The following is an 18,815-nucleotide window of genomic DNA, read 5'->3' as shown; positions in this document are numbered from 1 at the left end:
TCAACCTTTTTATTTTTTGACTTCTTAGAAAATGGAAATATACACAAAGCAGATAGAATAGTACAGTGAACCTCCTGTATCAATTATCCCTTCAGTAATTAATGATAATCTACCATTCTCGAATTATCTATACTCCTACTCACTCCTTATCCATTTAATCATTATTAGTATTTTCACATTTTTAAAGTTATCTTGAAATATATGAAACTGTGTTGTTTTGAAAAAGCTACACACACTTATGAATATATAGACTATTTCCACTCCTCCAGAAAGTTTCCTGGTGTCTGTAATGGATCAATCAATTGCTTCCATCTCAGAAAACCACATCTTAAAACAATTTAGATTGGTTTTCCTTCTGCCTTTTGAAAAATATGTCAATTTATTTTGTATATGTACTGAGGTCACATACACATACACAAAGACATGTATGTGTCCAGCATATATACATTTATTTATTAACTATGCAAATGTACCACTGTCATAAATTATTAGTACAGCTTAATTTCTTTCTTTCCTTCTCCCTCCCTCATTCCTTCTGTCTCTCTTTCCCTCCCTGTCTCTCTACTTCCCCTTCCTTCCACATAGAATAGTATTTTCATTCACAGTCCACCTTAAGTGTCTTATTACTGGGTGTGGGCACCCCACTTGAAGATTACACTTTTAAGTATTTACTTGAAGGGACCTAGAGGCAGAGAATGTAATTTCCTTTTAAGATACTTCAATAATTACAATAAATTGTGTGTTAAATTCATGTTAGTTACAATCATAGATTCTTCACTTCTACATCAACATTTGAGCTTGGAAACCAGACTTTATCTGGGTGATGAGGGGGTAATTTCATTAGTCTGTGAACTGAATTAACTTCTTGTCTGTCTCAGGTTTTGGTGGTATGGCAGATATAGAGTTCAGAGACTCATAGGAAGAATACATAGGGAGGGAGGTGGTGAGAGGTGATATGTTAAAGCAAGAATAACACTGAATTGGGAAATGAATGGAAGACCTTGGTGTCTCCTGTCTTTTCCTAGTTTTGTGTCATTGGGCAAATCAAGTAACCTTTTGTTACTTTTCTCCCTTGTCTAGAAAGTGAAGAAGTTTTGATAGGTGACTACACCTTTTGCTTGATAAAATCTTACTGTGAATAGGCATTTTCTATAACATATACTCTGAAAACTGAGTTCATGTGGAAGTGCTATTTGCGAAAGATCAAGTACAAATATCAGGGAATATATGATATTTTATAAAGGGGTGAATTTTGTGACCTCATGTATACTTGTTTAATTTTATAGTGAACCTTTGATATTTTGCATTACCTTTTTTTTTTTTTTGAGCTTTGGTAGGAGTGGAAATTCATTCATTCACTACAGGGCCCCAATTCTGTTTATATTAAAAAACATCTGTCATTAAAATTTTTTAAGATGGGATGGGAAGCTTCGAAATGGGGACATTGATCTGAACAGAGTCTATATATTCTGGGTTTAATTTTCTCATTATTGGGGATTGTGTGCCTTTTGTTTGTGAGAGAATAAAAGTGATTTGAAAATTTCCCACTGTCATTCCATTTTATCCATTATTCTAATTTTATGGTGTTGCCTTTTCCTTCTTAACATGTCGTTAGTGCTGTTAATCCTACTGCTGTTTTAAAACCAGAAATGTTGAACAGAGATGAAAGAACAACTGGGTGATCCTCCCTGCCCTTCCTCCTCCTCAATACATTTGAAATAAATCCTAGACCTTGGATAATTAATGTAGAAGTTTTTTTAACTTTACCCAGAGTAAATTTATCCAGTGTGCTTATGTAAGGATGCAGATACATGATTCAGTTCAGTTAGAAAAACACATCAAACTCTTCAGTAGACAGATGTTCAAATAATGGCATCACTGGTTTTCTCAAACTAGTTTCATCAAAACATTCCAGTACAGTGCAGACTGATAGGACCTTTCTACCTAACACGCGTGAATTACGTTTTGTGACATCTCTTGTAGCGTAAAAATGTTTTTAAAAAGTGAAATAATTTGTTTTGTTTGACTTTCACAACTGCCATACCAAACCTGGTTTTCTTGGTTTTCTTATTTTATTCCAAAAGATTGTTAATTACTATAACAGAAAAGTGGGGCACTTGGATGATGTGGCTTTAAGAACTGACTCTTAATTGGCAAAGTCCTTGTGGCTCAGGTAAAGAGTCTGCCTGCAATGTGGGAGAGCTGGGTTTGATCCCTGGGTTGGGAAGATCCCCTGGAGAAGGAAATGGCAACCCACTCCAGTATTCTTGTCTGGAGAATTCCATGGACAGAGGAGCCTGGTGAGCTGTAGTCCATGGGGTTGCAAAGAGTCAGACCTGACTGAGTGACTAACACACATAAGCCTAAGGAATTTGATAATGATGAAGTGTTTTGCAAACATTTCCCTAAATTTTAATAGTGATAGATTGAAAAGCTAAAGTCAAGTGAGAGTAAGTAGCCAGAATATGTTATATTTTATCCCTTCTAGAAAATTGATACAATGATGGGATATTGATTTTGGCTTTAGATCAGTCATCTAAGAGTTGGATGTTCTATAGAAATAGAAAAGCTATTACTCTGGAACTTTAGGAGCAAAACAATTGCTTTAAAAGACGGTGTATGCTTTTCCTTTTTTAAGATGTAAACTGCGCTTTATTTATTACTTTGATACTTGTCCAAACTATAATAATATCAATCTTAGAGGAGGGAGATTTAAATTTTGAGAACTGGTTTGAAAGGGCAAAGTGGATGGATGGTGAAATATTGTCAGTGAATTAAAAAAATATTTGAAGATTTTTCAGAATTGCCTAGAACCTAAAATAACTATCTCTTACCTATTTTCTGGATTTGTGGTAACAATTTTCCATCTCAGGAATTTTATTTGCCAGCTTAATTTCCTTTCTTGTTTATCATAAATTACCCTGACATGTAAATTTGAAGTGGCTAATGTTATTTCTTTGTCCACTTAAAATAGAAATGGCCAGGCAAAAGCACAGGCTAGATTTCCATTGCTCAGGTAGTTTGTCAGAAAAAACTATTTTTTTTTTAGTAATTTATTTAGTTTATGACCTGAATTAACAGGGATAATTGAACTTGAACTGTGGTGTGAATGTTTTGTCTAGGTGTGAGATTGTATTACCTGTGTAATGATGGACAGTTTACTTCAGCAATTGACATGGGTGATATATGCACATTATGTAATGTCACATTTGCATTTTTAATTTTCAGTGGATGTGGTGTGTTACAAAAATTTTCAAAATTGCATCATCTCTGGATCCTAAATGATCTTTTGTCTTACATGCCATTTTTCCCCCGTAGAGTTCTCACTACCCTGGATTTTGATGGCATATATTTACAAAGTTTTATTGCCCTCCTGCTTAAATAATAAAGATGTTAAGCCCATCTTTTCAACATGCATGCCCTCCTCAGCAGATAACATTTCTTTTGCAGATTTCCCATAATTTTTCATAGTAATTTTATGAGTGATGCTATTTTATATTAAGGGAAAGACTATGATAAAGCCTGTTATATATAACTCTTATTTTTTTGAACATTCTCTACCTCTCAAAAATATGAGACAAACAAAATTATAAGATGTCAACAATAAACATAATGGTGTTTTTTTTCTGATATGTTTCTAAAGTAGATAATCTTAGCATTGCATTGATATTTTGGCATTTCCTGGTCTATGGATAACATTCCAACAGGCTTGCTAATGCTTCTTGCTGAATCCTGCCTGCTGGCTTCCTATTCCTGCACTCACCAGGTTGCTCCCAGCACTAGGGGCTCTAGACATTTGTTTTGCAATTCCTATGACATGTGGTTTGGTCACCAAAGTCTCACTCTTTCTCCTTTTTCTGTCTTTTTCCTGGTGACAGAGGGGCCTACCTTCTGATGTCAGAGCCCCAGACAAATCCAAACACTTCATTTTATTTCTCAGACTCAGACTAGTCTAATAGAGCAGTAGGTTGCTAAGGACAGAAACACACATCCCATAGAGAAGGCAGTGGCTGACACTCCACTGTTACGCTTTTTGTGATGTTCACCCCACTCCTGAACTGCTATTATAAGCTCCCCCTCTCCTGTTTTTATCAGGGAATTAAACATAATTATTTTTGAGAGCATCATTTTTTTTGTTGTGTAAAAAGGAACTTAAGAGAGTGATCAGTAAATATGATACTGCCTCATTATTTTCAATGTGTTATAATGTTTACAGCAAATTGAAAACTAATTTCGTAATAATATCTAAAGTGTCTGCTTATTTTTTATGTCTATGTAGAAGGTCTGCCTACTGAAGAAGTAAAAAATATTTTAGAGAAGGTATTATCTGAATGGAAGAATATATCACAGCGTTTGGAAGATCAGGCGAGAAAAATACAGCTGCAGGAAGATATTAATGCTTATTTCAAGCACCTTGATGAGCTTGCAAAGACCATAAAGACAAAAGAAGACTGGGTAAAGCACACTGGCTCTTCAGAATCTCCCCAGGAGTCCGTGCCAAGCTTGAAGGACTCCTATCAGGTAAAGACACAGCATATGAAAGGACTCTATGGCCAGTTCTGTATTTAAAGAAGATGCTCGCTATATAAGGAATTGAGAAAAATAGTACGGAAGAACAGAAACACAGGGAATGGACTTGTGAACACAAGGAGGGTAGGGAAGGGTTGGGCGAATTGAGAGAGTAGCACTGACATGTATACACTGCTGTGTGTAAAATAGCTAGTTCCCTGGTGGCTCAGTTGGTAGAGAATCTGCCCGCAGTCCGGGAGACCTGGGTTCAATCCCTGGGTCGGGAAGATCCCCTGCAAGAGGGAATGGCAACTGACTCCAGTATTCTTGCCTGGAGAATCCCCATGACAGAGAAACCTGGCGGACTGTCATCCATAGCGTCTCAAAGAGTCGGACACAACTGATCAGCTAGCAGTTTCACTTGCACACAGCAGCTACCTGAGTATAGAACTGGAAGCCCGGCTGGGTGCTCTAAGATGACCAAGAGGGATGGGGTGGGGCGAGTTGGAGAGAGGCTCACAGGGAGGGAACACATGTATACATTTAAAAAGTGCAGAAGATGCTCCTTGTATCCCGTGCTTTCGGTGAGCTCTGCTCTGATTGATTTTCTGTGGGGATGTTCACCCTCAGCGAGTTGTGTGATCACATTTTCTCTTCGTAGCGGGAGCTGACAAACCTGCGTAGCCTCCACCCCAGGATTGAAATGCTGCGTGCAAGCTGCTCAGCCTTGAAGTCTCGGCCTTTCGCCCCAGACTTTGTCCAGCAGGATTTCGAGAGGCTGGCAGGCCGCTACCAAGCCGTGCAGCAGGGTTTAGAAGAGCGCCACCAACAGCTCGAGAATGGTAAACCCACTCTTGCGTTTTTCTCTTAGACGATTCCACCATCTTGCTTCCAGTATTTAAACCTGGAGAAGGAAATGGCAACCCACTCCAATATTCTTGCCTGGGAAATCCCATAGACAGAGGAACCTGGCAGGCTATAGTCCATGGGGTCGCAAAGAGTTGGATGTGACTAAAAAGACAGCATAGCATGTGTTTAGAAAACTTGCTTGTTTTACACCAGCCTCCCTGTATTTTCCTCTGGGCCTGCCACTGTTCCACTTCTTAAAGTATATTCAGACTATTTCCTGGATTCACACTTGTTTGTAAAAATGCAAACATCTTTCACATGCTATTCAGACTGTGTTAATGGGATATAATGATTTTTAGAGAGTTTTTTTTTTAGGGTGTTGTTTCTCCCTTTCACTGACGGAGGCCAGCTGATATCATTACTAATAGGGCTAAAAGGAGTGATCGCTTGCTTCTGTTTGCTCCAAATGGCTAAAGTTTTAGCAATGCCATCTCTTCTTTTCAAGGAAATAGTGTTCCTCTTTCAACGTTGGAAACATTTTGAAGAATTTTTACCTTTGGATTAAGACTGGTCTGGGAAAGTTAATTCCTATAGATCTTTAAAACTCATTCCTCATATATTATTTTCTCCTTGGCTTTTAAGTCAGAAATTGCATTGCATTATGTAATACTATGGGGAAGGCATGCTAAAAAGCTACACATTTAACCATACGCTTCCTTGAGGCAACTGTAGGTAATGTAATGACGTATAAGACTCTATGGCGAGCAATTTGTCATGTTTCCTTTCTTTTGGAAAGGCATTTGGACACCATACTTCTGTTGACTGAACTCAGTTAATCTAGACTGTGAAGTGTTTGAGAGGACCTCCTTTTCAATTTGCTGTTATGAAATTGGCTTTCATTTTTGACAAGAGCAGTTTAAATGTTTATTCTTACCTTTAAAACAGTTGGTAAATTTATTTATTTTTGTTTTTGATTGTGGTAACATATACATAACATAAAACTTACCATTTTAGCCATTTTAAAGTGTAGAGTCCAGGAGTGTAAAATATATTCACATTGTCGTGCAACCCAGCCCCAGAACTTTTTCACTTTGTAAAATCGAAACTATATACCCGTTCAGCAGCAGCTCTTCATTTCCTCCTCCCCCCAGCCCCTGGCAGCCACCATTCTGCTCTCTTTTTCCATGAGTCTGACTATTCTAGAAACCTCTCCTAAGTGGAATCAGACAGGTTTTCTTTTTTGTTGACTGGTTCATTTCACTTATCCTCAGAGTTCCTTTGTGTGGGTTGGGTATGTCAGAATTTCCTTCCTTTTTGAGGCTGAATAGTATTCTATTTTTTGTAGACTTCATGTTTTGCTTATCTGTTCATTTGTAGATGGGCGTTTGGCTTGTTTCCGCCCTTGGGCTATTGTGACTAATACTTCTGGTTTCTTAACTTTTGCTGCTGGTTGGTCTCAGCTCTTTGTGCTTCGTAGGAGCTGGCTTCCTCTCCACTCTAGCGTTACTTGTCTGTAAATTTGCCATCAGTGGCTGAAGTACCCATCCCTCCAGCTGGCTGGGGCAGCCATTATTTCCCAGGGTACCGTGCGCCTAGCTGTGGTGTTCTGTACAGCGTCCACCCCTCTGCGGATGGCGGCCTGTCTGCACACTTGAACTTAGAGGATGACTGGCTGGAGGGGATCTTGTCTCCTTTTATTCTTTGTGTAGCTACTGGGGCAAAGGAGATTATATGAGACAAAAGGATCATTGTAGTACCACCTTCAGAGAGACATTTCATCATGATGAAATGAAGAAAAATGATGGTGGGTTACTTAATATTTCAAGCATCAACATCCGCAGGAATGAAGTCACCACTGTCTGACTCTCAGAAATGCCAGTGGAGTGATTTATTTGATCTCTAAGAGAGACCCTATGTAATTTTAATTATGGAGTTTAACTTCTTGTGTAATAGAATTCACCTATTATATACAAAGATTAACAATATATATAGCAATATTAATTTCCTAACAATAGTTTCTCAACGTGAGTACTTTTCCATGAACAGAACTGAAGAGCCGACCTGGACGTGCGTATTTGGAAACATTGAAAACACTGACAGATCTGCTAAATGACTCTGAAAATAAGGCCCAGGTGTCTTGGAATGTCTTGAATGATCTTGCAAAGGTGGAGAAGGCCCTCCAAGAAAAAAAGGTAATATATAACTTAGACCTAAGTGGTCTAGGTTCATTTCTAACATATCATATATTTTGAAATGTTTTTTAAAGATGCATTTGTTTTGGTCAAAATTGGTCAAACATTGCTTATATTTCTTATAATTTGAGAGTTAATTACTATAATTTAAGATCTCAGATACAAGGTGGTTATTAAATGTTTTTAATAGAATTTGCTAAGTCACTTCTGTTGTGTCCAACTCTTTGCGACCCCATGGACCATAACCCGCCAGGCTTCTCTGTCCATGGGATTCTCCAGGCAAGACTACTGGAGCCGCTTGCCATTTCCTCCTCTAGGGAGCTTCCCGACTCAGAGATCGAGCCTGTGGCTCTTATGTCTCCTACATTGGCAGGTGGGTTCTTTACCAGTAGTGGCACCTGGGAAACCCTCTAATAGAATAAAAGCATATTTTCTCCTTCTATTGTGACTAGCTTAAAATTCTCAACTGGATAAAATGTCTTTAATGAAATGAAGAATATCCATTGTGTTCTTCTTTTTCTGTGTTGAATGAAAATGCTTCCCTGGTCACTTAAAGTATGTGTCTGCACTGTTTCATCAGATACAAGTGATCCCCCATTGAGCCTTGCACACCGGGCCCTCATTGGGCCTATTGTTCTGCTGGTTTTTAGTGCAGAGAATGTTGGGTTGGCCAAAAAGTTTGTTCAGGTGTTCCATAAACTATTACAGGAAAACCCAAATGAACTTTTGGCCAATCCAATATATTGTCTTGAAACCATACACAACTCATATAGGGAAAGCTATGACTTTTTTGATTATACTTATTGGTTTTTCATGGGACTTCCCTGGTGTTTCAGTGCTAAAGAATCCGCCAGCAATGCAGGAGATGTAACAGATGTGGATTTGATCCCCCAGTCTGGAAGATCCTTTGGAGGAGGGAATGACAGGTCTTGCCTGTCAGTATTGACAGGGAAATGACAGGGAATGACAGTATTCTTGCCTGGGAAATCCCAAGGCCATAGGGATTCAGTCCATGGGGTCTCAAAGAGTTGGACATGACTGAAGTGACTGGGCACATTCTTTTTTCATGAGTTTTCCACAATTTTTTTTTGATCAAATTCTCTTTAAAAAGTGATTTTGACTGTTTATACATTATTATTGAATACATCTTCACAGATAGATTATTATGTGTATTTTTAATCTTGAAATCTGTTTTCCAGACTCTTGATGAAATCTTGGTGAATCAAAAACCTGTGTTACATAAACTTGCAGAAGAAACAAAGGCTTTGGAGAAAAATGTTTCTCCAGATATAGAAAAAACATATAAGCAAGAATTTGATGATGTTCAAGGAAAGTGGAACAAACTGAAGGTCAAGGTTTCCAAAGATCTGCATTTGCTTGAAGAAATTACCCCTAAGCTCAGAACTTTTGAGGTAAATCTAAAGGCCACTAGGAGGTTAAGTTTATTACAGACTAAAGTAGTAATTGTCATTAAATATCTATTATTTGTGTAGTTTGCATTCTTTCTGGTCCCATGTTTGTTAATGTACTTAAGATGGGATATATACTTCTAACCAAAGATATACTTTTAATGGTACTGGAAACCACATTTATCTCCTTTTGCCTAGCAAAAAGCCTTGTTGGTAGCAGTAAACTGGACCTTGCAGATAAGAGAAAATTGCTTATAATTGTCAAAATAATGTTTCAGAGATGAGCTTGCATGAAATATTGGTTGGTGGTTAGATTGCAGTGGTGACTCGGTTAGAGTGGTAGACGTTGCCTGGATAGTAGCAGATAGTCGAGTTCTTGAAGCTGTTTCTTTAAAATTTCCGACATTTTTAGACCTTTGAAAAACCTGAACTAGGCTACTAACAACCAGTATCAGATTGGGAAAGCAGGTAATTCGAGGAACATGAAAATTCAGAAAAGTGAAAGTGAAAGCTGACTCTTTGCTACCCCATGGACTGTACAGTCCATGGAATTCTCCAGGCCAGAATACTAGAGAGGGTAGCCTGTCCCTTCTCTAGGGGATCTTTACAACCCAGGGATTGAACCTAGGTCTCCTGCATTGCAGGTGGATTCTTTGCCAGCTGAGTTGCAAGGGAAACCCAAGAATACTGGAGTGAATAGCCTATCCACTCATCAGGGGATCTTCCTGACCCAGGAATCAAACCGGAGTCTCCTGCATTGCAGGCTGATTCTTTACCAACTGAGCTATTTAGAAGCAGAATCCTTTGTTCCATCTGAAAATGTTGACAGAGAGTTCCAGAAGAAAGGATAATGTGAGGATGTAAGGAGAAAGTGGTCAAGGTCCATGTCAGATGGGATAGTCAGGATTTAATGTTTCACCTGCAAGGAGGATGAAGAAAGGAAGTGATGAAGTTTCTGAGTCACCTGGTAGAGAAGGTCCAGATGAAGGATGAACTGATTACATTCTCTTTGTAACCCACGAGTGCCTCCTTGCTTCCCTTGTGGCTCAGCTTGTAAAGAATCTGTCTATAATGCAGGAGACCTGGGTTTGGTCTCTGGGTCGGGAAGATCCCCTGGAGAAGGGAAAGGCTACCCACTCCAGTATTCTTGCCTAGAATTCCATGGACTGTGTATGTGTAGTTCATGGGGACAGGACTGAGCGATTTTCACTTTCACTTTCAGTGCCTCCTTACCTTGGTCTTTTGTGGTTTATTTTCTCTACTTACGTATCCAGGGTATACTTCTCATATAGTGCCTGGCACAGAGAAGACACGCAATGATATTTTTCAGTGAATGAAATGAGATTAGTAATATGAGATTTAGATGTGCACATATATATATATATATGTGTGTGTGTATATATATATTTAGAGATGTTCTATATATATGCTTGTATATATGAGAATTTTTATAAGTTGTTTCTAAGAAAGTGGAAATATTGAAATGAAGACAAAACTTATGAAAATGATGTTTTAAAAATTAAAATCAGAGCATGTGGTAGAAGCTGGTAGGTTATACAGTCTAGGAAAGGATCCAGGAAGATGAGCAAGAGAGGGGATCACTGAAATATGAGGGAAGCTGTTTGACATAGAAACCGACAGTTCCAAGTCATGACGGGAAAATAAGGATGGCAGGGGTTCTGTGGTCGTAGTGGAAGGAATTAGTTTTCTTGAAGTGTAAGCTGCAGTTCTACACTGAGATCTCATTCGAGCAAACCATTAATTTTGAAGAGGAGTGTGTTTTTCTGTAGATTTTTGGCTTAAATTTGTGAGTGGATCGACTTCCCTTTGTGTGTGTGCGTGTGTGTGCGCGCGCGTGTGCACGTTGGTAACTCAGTAGTGTTAGACTCTTGGCGACCTCACTGCAGCCCTCCAGTCTCCGCTGTCCGTGCAGTTCTCCAAGCAAGGATACTGGAGTGGGTAGCCATTCCTTTCTCCAGGAGATCTTCCAGAACCAGGGATTGAACCCAGGTCTCCTGCTTTGCAGGCGAATTCTTTACTGTCTGAGCCAACAGTCTTCAATTGTCATTCTTTCCAACATTAAAAACCACAATTACTCTTTATTTGTGATTTAAAATTTTTGTTACGTTCCAAGTATTGGATTATCAGTGGTTCTCAACCATGGGTAAATTTGCCCCCAGAAGGACATTTTTTAATGTCTGGAGACATTTTTTGTTATCACAACTATAGGGAAAGGGTGGATTCTGTTGGCAACTTAGTGGGTAGAGGCCAAGGTTACAGCTGATGCACAGGATAGCCCACACAACAGAAGAATTTCCTGGTCCAGATGTCATCAGGGCCAATGTTGAGCAATGGTGATTAAAGTATTTCCTATCTTTTCAAAAGATCATTGCTTTATTTTCATAAATTCTGAGATATAGTTAGGAAAATTTACGGGTGAAGATTAACCCAAGGGCTAATCTCTTCTGACTTCATGATGTGTTCTTTTAGGGTTAGCTAAATGGGTGCCAATATTTTAATATGGAATTTAAAGTGAATAAGTATTCCTGCAGAACACAAAAGAGATTTCTGTGGTTGTTACTAATGTAGCAAATCCAGGCCAGTTGGAGCATATGCCAACTTTTCTTTTTCTTAAGTTGTTCAGTCATATCTCACTCTTTGTGACCCCATGGACTGCAGCCTGCCAGGCTCCTCTATCCATGGAATTCTCCAGGCAAGAATACTGGAGTGAGTAGCCCTTCCTTTCTCCAGGGTATCTTCTCAACATAGGGATCGAGCCCATGTCTTCTGCATTGCAAGCGGATTCTTTATCATCTGAGCCACCAGGGAAGCCCAGCTGGAGCATACGCCAACTTTATTTCCTTTAAAAATATCTCACTTCAAGCACATGTGTCTTCATATTTAGAGGTTTTTTTTTTTTTTTAATTACATTAACAGATTTTAATGTGAATTAAAATTTTTAAAGTTACTTTTTGTGTCCTAATATTTAGATTTTTTTTTTTTAAATTACATTAACAGATTTTAATGTGAATTAAAATTTTTAAATTTACTTTTTGTGTCCTAACTATAAGACTGTTGGCGATGTCTGTATTCCCTAGTCATGCAGCTTCTTTATTGAAATATATATTTCTTCAATTCTAAAGAACATTTTGCTCCTATATTTGCTTTGAACGAATTGCTTGTTACTTAAACTACTCACAATTCACTTAGGAAAACTTTTACTTTTTCCCCTGAAGATAATTGCAGTCAATATTCATTTGTAGATTAAAGTTGTTTTTCCTTTTCTAATGACCTGGTGTCTTTTTCTAGGCATTCAAGTTCTATTTTGTCTTTAAGGCATGAAGTACTGTAGGTTTTTGGTTCAGTGCCAATTTATGATGATGTTTCTTAGGAACAAAGTGGTCGACTTGTTTATTTTTCAAATGCATTTCAAACTGTGTAAGAAATACATACATACTGCTCGTTGAAGACATTGAGTAACAGAGACTTACTGAGAATGAGCACTGAGAAGTTCCCTTTCTTTCCCAACGAGCTTCCCTGGTGGCTCAAATGGTAACGAATCTGCCTGCGATGCAGGAGACCTAGGTTCAACCCCTGGGTTGGGAAGATCTCCTGGAGAAGGAATTGGCAACCCACTCCAGCACTCTTGTGTGGAGAATTCCATGGACAGAAAAGCCTGGCAGGTTACAGTTCATGGAATTGCAATGAGTTGGACATGACTGAGCAACCAACTGTGACTTTTCTTCCCCAATACCATTTCCGTTCCTGGGAGTAGCTAACAGTAACAGTGATCCTTGCTGGAGATACACATACTCAAAGTAAGAAAGAAAAGTTCATGAATATGACTAATTCTAATCATTTCCCCCCCTTACTAACAGAACCAAGTGATACTGGGACTCCATGAGGGAGTCCATTGATACTCCCAGTATTACTTGTATCCCAGTATCACGTCTATTTAAATAAATGGTAAACAAATGCATAAATATGGATTAGAATATCAATTTCGCTACTCAAAATTATAATGCTTTTTATTGACACAGCACATTTAAACTTTGAGAGTATTTTCAAAGCTGTGTGCTTACAGTTTCCCTACCATCCTACAATACTTGAAAGGTGATCTTGGTATCTTTTTATGTACAAATTTTAGTTTTCCGTTATTCATTGGCAAATAGTGTTTTGCTTATGTGCCTGCCTTTCCCATATCTACATGGTTGGTTTCTTTTATATAAATAGTGGTGGGGCCTGCATTGTTATTCACAGTGTCATGTTCAAATATGTTTGTAAATTCTTCTTTAAATCTATTCTTTGCCAAATTAATGATCTCAATTCTTGTTCTTAAGATGTTGCTGATGCTTTAAAAAAACTCTCCCAGAAAGTCTTACCACTCTTTCCAGGAAGCAAAATATTTTCAAACATATGAAAAATTTCACCATTGATTTTACTGACATGACTTTCTTATGAATTATGGGGATTAAATATTATAAAATCCTAAGACACTGCTATCACCAGCAGTAATATCTTTGAGTTCAGTGGCTGCAAGTGTATTTCCTATGGTTTCCTCTACCCTGTTCAAGATCCCCTGTAGCTTGTCATGGGCTTCCCAGGTGGCGCTAGTGGTAAAGAACCTGCCTGCCAATACAGGTGACTTAAGAGATGTGGTTTTGATCCCTGGGTCAGGAAGATCCCATGGAGGAAGGCGTGGCAACCCACTCCAGTATTCTTGCCTGGGAAATCCAATGGACAGAGGAGCCTTGTGGCTACAGTTCATAGAGTCACACAGGGTTGGACGTAGCACCTCCAAGTCATGAAACTGTCCTCAAGGCCCACACAAGCTCTCATATTTACCAATATTTACCTCCCTCCTCTTTGAACCTTCTCTTTAGCCCCTTCCTTCTGTTTGCAGACTGTTATAAACCTGTTGCCCTGATAATCCCATTACCGTTTAAATCTGACTCCTGCTTGCAGCTCTTCTCTCTTGGATTCACTGGCCGCACTAATACCAGAGTTGCATTTCTGGAAGGCAGCTGGTTGTCTTTGTCAAAATAATACAAAGTGCTCTCACAAACATCTCGCGTCTCCTGCCTTCTCCTTGCTCTCGAGCCCTGCCTGCATCTTCTCCTGTGAGCTGTCTCGGGTGGGCAGACAGTGTGGTGGGTCACAAAGAACACATCAGACAATTGCCCTTTTCCGGAAAAGTCACTTACTTGCTAGGAATTTACAGCCTCCTTTTCTCGGTTCATCCTTAAAGAAGAAGCTGCTTCTCCGAGCAGTCTTTGGTCTTATTCACCATTACACTCAGACCTGATTATTCCTTCCTCCACTACATGTTGTTTATACCTTCACACTTACCCGATCTCAGGCCACCTTTTCTTAAGGCTGAGACCTGTATGTCTGTCCTTCTCCAGGGCATGAGCTCTTTGAGCATAGAGACCTTATCTGGCATACAGCAGGCGAGTGGATGTGAATGTCTCCGCTTTGCAGGGGCCTGCAGGCATAGTACGCGTTCGTACCTCTCTAGTGAGGCTGGATCTGTTATAAAGTCTAAATGTCTGGGTGTCCTTGGCTGGACACCCATGTAGTCACACCTCTCCCTTCGATGGATGGACAGAGACACACACTGAACACTCTTGTGTTCTCACCCGGAGTGTGGAAGGGAACATGCTGGAGCTCTGAAACAAGCAGAACCAGCTTGAAAAATTACTTTGGAACACATTTCAGGGTAGAAACCCAAGGGTAAACATTTTCTAAAAGTAATGTGCCTTGTAACAGATTTAATTCTTTCTGGGTAACACATAACTGATAGAATGATCTCATAGGTTTCTTTTTTTCTTCTCTTCCTCATTGTGAATGTGTTTTACTTTAATACAGGAAATATTGGTGCTTTTTGGATCTTAAATTTAAGAATGCTGTTGGTTTCAGATTAATAAATGCAGTAGCAGGGTCACTGTGGGCCTTCTCTACTAAGTGAGGGAACACTGAGAGTGTTTTGAGGTTAATGAATATAAATCAAAGAAAATAGAAACATACTGCCTTAAGTTACTGTTTTAAATTTGGTTTCACAACTCTTCTTGCCTATGTCTTGGGTTAGATATTGGCTATTTAAAAAGCTGTGGACATTCCAACAGATGGGGGAGGAACAAGATAAAATGCCAAGAATTTCGCTGTAAATAAAATCTTGGGTGGTAGTTGTGTACCTTGGAATCTTACTGTTGTCCATGCAGAGATACCAGGCTTCAGATTTCCTCCATCCCTGGTTCAGGGGTGGGGGGTGGGAGATGGACGTGTAGACTTAATGGAATTGTTTCTATGACCTTACATTCCTTTTCTGTGACCCAGCAGCAGGTGTTGCTCATCCGAAGTGCTTTTGAGCCATGGTGGTCAGTGCAATATTTTGATCCCTCCAAACTGGAGTATTTGATACTTTGGTTTTAAAAACTTCCATGTTAGTCATTTTATATTTCATTGAGAATTTATGAGTATAAATACGAATGAGAAATTGTTACCTTCGATTAGTATATATAGGGTGTTTTTGCCTGTGAAATAATAACATTCATTTTAGAAATTTACTAGGATTTAAACAGTTTTTTTTTGTTGTGCTTTAAAAGAACTGAAGTCCTTCCAATGAAGACAGAACATTAGAAATTGCCCCTTTAGGGCTTCCCTGGAGGCTCAGCTGGTAAAGAATCCGCCTGCAATGAGGGAGAAATTGCCCCTTAAGTATCTCTGTGTATCTCTATTCCTATATTCATTCTGCAAGTGAATGGAGAAGGTAAAAAAAAATTAAATACACATTAGTGTACATTAGAAACTCATAAAGGCATCAGCTGAGTGATTATTAAATGGACAGAGAAACACTCTTCATGTGAACTTTTTCACTTTCTTTGTGACCTCTTAGCTGTACTGTTCACTTAAAGATGAGCAGATTTTGGTATTTTTTAAAAGCATGGGAAACATCTGCTACAAGTGGACTAAGACAATTATTTTTCTTCTAGGGGGAGAGGAGATATTGGAAAGCCTCTCCACCTTTCACATTTACCTGTCCACAAGTGGCTGTTGCAGTGATCGTAGTGACCTAGTAACCTTTCCCACATGGCACAGCCACAGGGTGGAGAGGCCTCGAGCAGCTGCTGTTATCAGGCCCCTTTCTTTTGGGCCTTGTCTCATGTACTTGGGTCCCTTCTGCTGAGCTGAATTCAGCCAGGTCTGCTGAGAAAGATCATAAGCACTTTGAGATCACAGTCACTTTGAGCAGCTATAGGATGGAACTAGCATTGATGTTGACAGCAGTTGGACACTTTACATTGATGCTTATGCAAATATGTCCCCACCCTTGCTGCTGGTTCTGCGAAGTGTCTGTTGGGAACAGACACCAGGACCCAAAGTGGTAAGTCTTTTGTGGGCTTAATCTTGGTAATAAGGCACTTGATTTTGTAGGTCTGAGTAATAGTAGCTACCATTTACTGCAAACCTACTCTGTACCAGAGCCAGTCTAAACCATCTCTGTTTTTCAGAATAGTCAGGCAGAGTAGTTGTTGTTATTCCTGTTTTATAGGTGAGCTATGGAAACTCCCAGAAGAGAAACTGAGAAGTTTCTCAAGGTCTCGTGGCTGGTTAGGTGCTGAGCTAGGTATTCAGACCTTGGTCTTTCTTTTCAAAGGTCACGCTGCCTGTCTTAGAACTGAGCGCGGTCAGGATTACCCTGCAGGACTTTTAGGAGTGAAAACAGCGTTTCAGATTCCTCTCTGTTCCCTTTGTTATCATTGGGATGATCCATTGGTCTCCTGGGTTGTCTGTGTCTGTTGCTTCCCTCTTCCTTTTTTCTCATGTTTCACTGTAGGAGGAGAGGGCTTCCGAGGTGGCTCAGTGGTAAGGAATCTGCATGCCAATGCAGGAGCCCCAGGAGATGCTTGTTTGATCCCTGGGTCAGGAAGATCTGCTGGAGAAGGGCATGCAAACCCACTCCAGTATTCTTGCTTGGAGAATGATACCATGGACAGAGGAGCTTGGTGGACTAAAGTCCATCAAAGAGTCTGACACGACTGAGTGACTAAGCATTCACACATGCAACTTGTAAGAGGAGGAACGGGGGTGTGTGTGTGAATGTGTGTGCTCACAAGGGTCTGTGTGTGTCTGAAGGAGGGAGAGAGGGAGGAGGTTGATGGGACAAGACTTCCTTTTCTGTACCAAAGACAGGGATCCCTCAGGCTGCTCACATCAGTCAAGGCTGATTGTGGTTAAAACCTCCATATAAATTTCAAAAATTCTTGGCCCGGGAGACTGTCAATTTTCCTTACTCCAAACTTGATTAAATGAATTGCCCTGTTACACAGCAGTAATGCTGCCTTGAATTCTGAAAAAGTTCAGACTAGAGATTAACAGTGCAAGAAGTGGTAACAAGTTAGGTGAACAGTTTAAAAAGGCCCTCATGAACTCTACAGATGTTTTTGTTCTTTCCTTTTGCATTTTTTATCTTTTGCACACCCCACCCTCCCCTGCCTGACTATGTCTTCCTAAGCAGTCTTCTTGGATAAGGCCTGTGAATGCTGAAGCAAGTCTAAAAGAAGAAAGATGTCACTGATTGAAAATATTATCAGAGTAGCATGGATGTATAAGAGTGGCAGAAACAGGCTGAAGAGCAGGGGGAAAGGAAGCTTGGGGAAAGAGCTCAGTGTGACTGAAAGGGCTTTCAAAGCTGTGCTTGGGACAAGGAGAAATGAGAAATGCCTGCTCCGGGTGGTGTAATATGAATAGAGGAGACAGAAAGGCTCGGCCACATAAGCCCTCTTTGCTTCCCATCTTCATCAGAGAATGACCTTGCGAGCTGGAAAGTGGAGAATGGTCATTACTGAGAGTGCATTAGAGCCTGAATTATGAGTTAGATGGAAAAACCACGCGATCCTTCTGATGCTGAAATCTACATCCCCAGTACTGTGGTGTTTTACCCATGATCTCAAGGTCGCATTACGCGACTTGTGATGAAATTACCAGGACATTGGAGATGGGTGAATGTCTTAAATAAGGGGGAACATTCTTTTCTGGGAGCTAAGGACCTGCACTAAGCTTGGTGTCAGTTCCTGGCAAAGCTGTAGATAAATGATTGACCAGAGACCTTACCTGTGCTTAGGAAAGAGAGTGGTGCTCCCCAGAAATCAGCACGGACACCACTCAGAAGCCTTGTCCAGACCTCATTTCTTTAAGTACTGCTTTCTTTTATTTAATTTTTTGGAGGAGGATACTAGATTATTAGATATACAAATTCATAGTCTCACATTTCATGTGTGCTCATTTGGCTTAAATAGTGCTCACAGACTATCATTTTGGGTAAGGCTTGATTTCAGTAAAGTATTTGGGAGTATCCCTGAAAACCTAAGTGACATTCTACTTAGATGCTATCCCATGTTTTGAATACTAAGCCGAAAAGTTTGTTGGCTAATGAATTAGGTGATGTCCTCGTGTGGGGATGCTCAGGAAGGGACTGTAATTGGCCTTATTTTTCACCTGGGAAAGAACCCCCAAGCCCAACCAACCAAACGACAACAACAACAAAAAACCCAACTCAACAGGAGAAGGATGCCTCGCTGTCAGATTGCAGATAAGAGAAAGCCGGGAAGAGCAGCTGATAAGAAAGTGGAGAGACTGAAAATTTGAATCATTCTGTTGGCTTTTTATTATTTTATTACTAAGTAGTATTGTTAAATATTGTTAATATTTGTAATTTCAAGTTCTGAATTTATTACCAAAGTCAATTAAACAATATAGGTAGGTAGGAAAAATATTCTTTTGAGGTTGTTATGGAATTTTTGGACTTTTAGCTAACCATAATATTATGAATAATATATAATCTATAAAAAATTTT

The 18,815-nt window shown here is 39.5% G+C and overlaps 1 protein-coding gene across 8 annotated transcripts in view; it reads left to right on the top strand.

Annotated features, from left to right (window-relative positions):
• Nucleotides 1-18,815, top strand: part of UTRN (utrophin) — a 538,989-nt gene that overhangs the window by 161,119 nt on the left and 359,055 nt on the right. For all 8 annotated transcript variants that reach the window (XM_065931202.1, XM_065931205.1, XM_065931203.1 and 5 more), the window contains 4 exons: nucleotides 4,280-4,521; nucleotides 5,171-5,351; nucleotides 7,405-7,550; nucleotides 8,750-8,962. In XM_065931202.1, the coding sequence (XP_065787274.1) occupies nucleotides 4,280-4,521; nucleotides 5,171-5,351; nucleotides 7,405-7,550; nucleotides 8,750-8,962 (782 nt within the window). The remainder of the gene's footprint in view (nucleotides 1-4,279; nucleotides 4,522-5,170; nucleotides 5,352-7,404; nucleotides 7,551-8,749; nucleotides 8,963-18,815) is intronic.

This window comes from Muntiacus reevesi, chromosome 3 (assembly GCF_963930625.1).
Source record: "Muntiacus reevesi chromosome 3, mMunRee1.1, whole genome shotgun sequence".
Classification (NCBI taxonomy): domain Eukaryota; kingdom Metazoa; phylum Chordata; class Mammalia; order Artiodactyla; family Cervidae; genus Muntiacus; species Muntiacus reevesi.
This window is presented reverse-complemented; position numbering and strand designations above follow the sequence as displayed.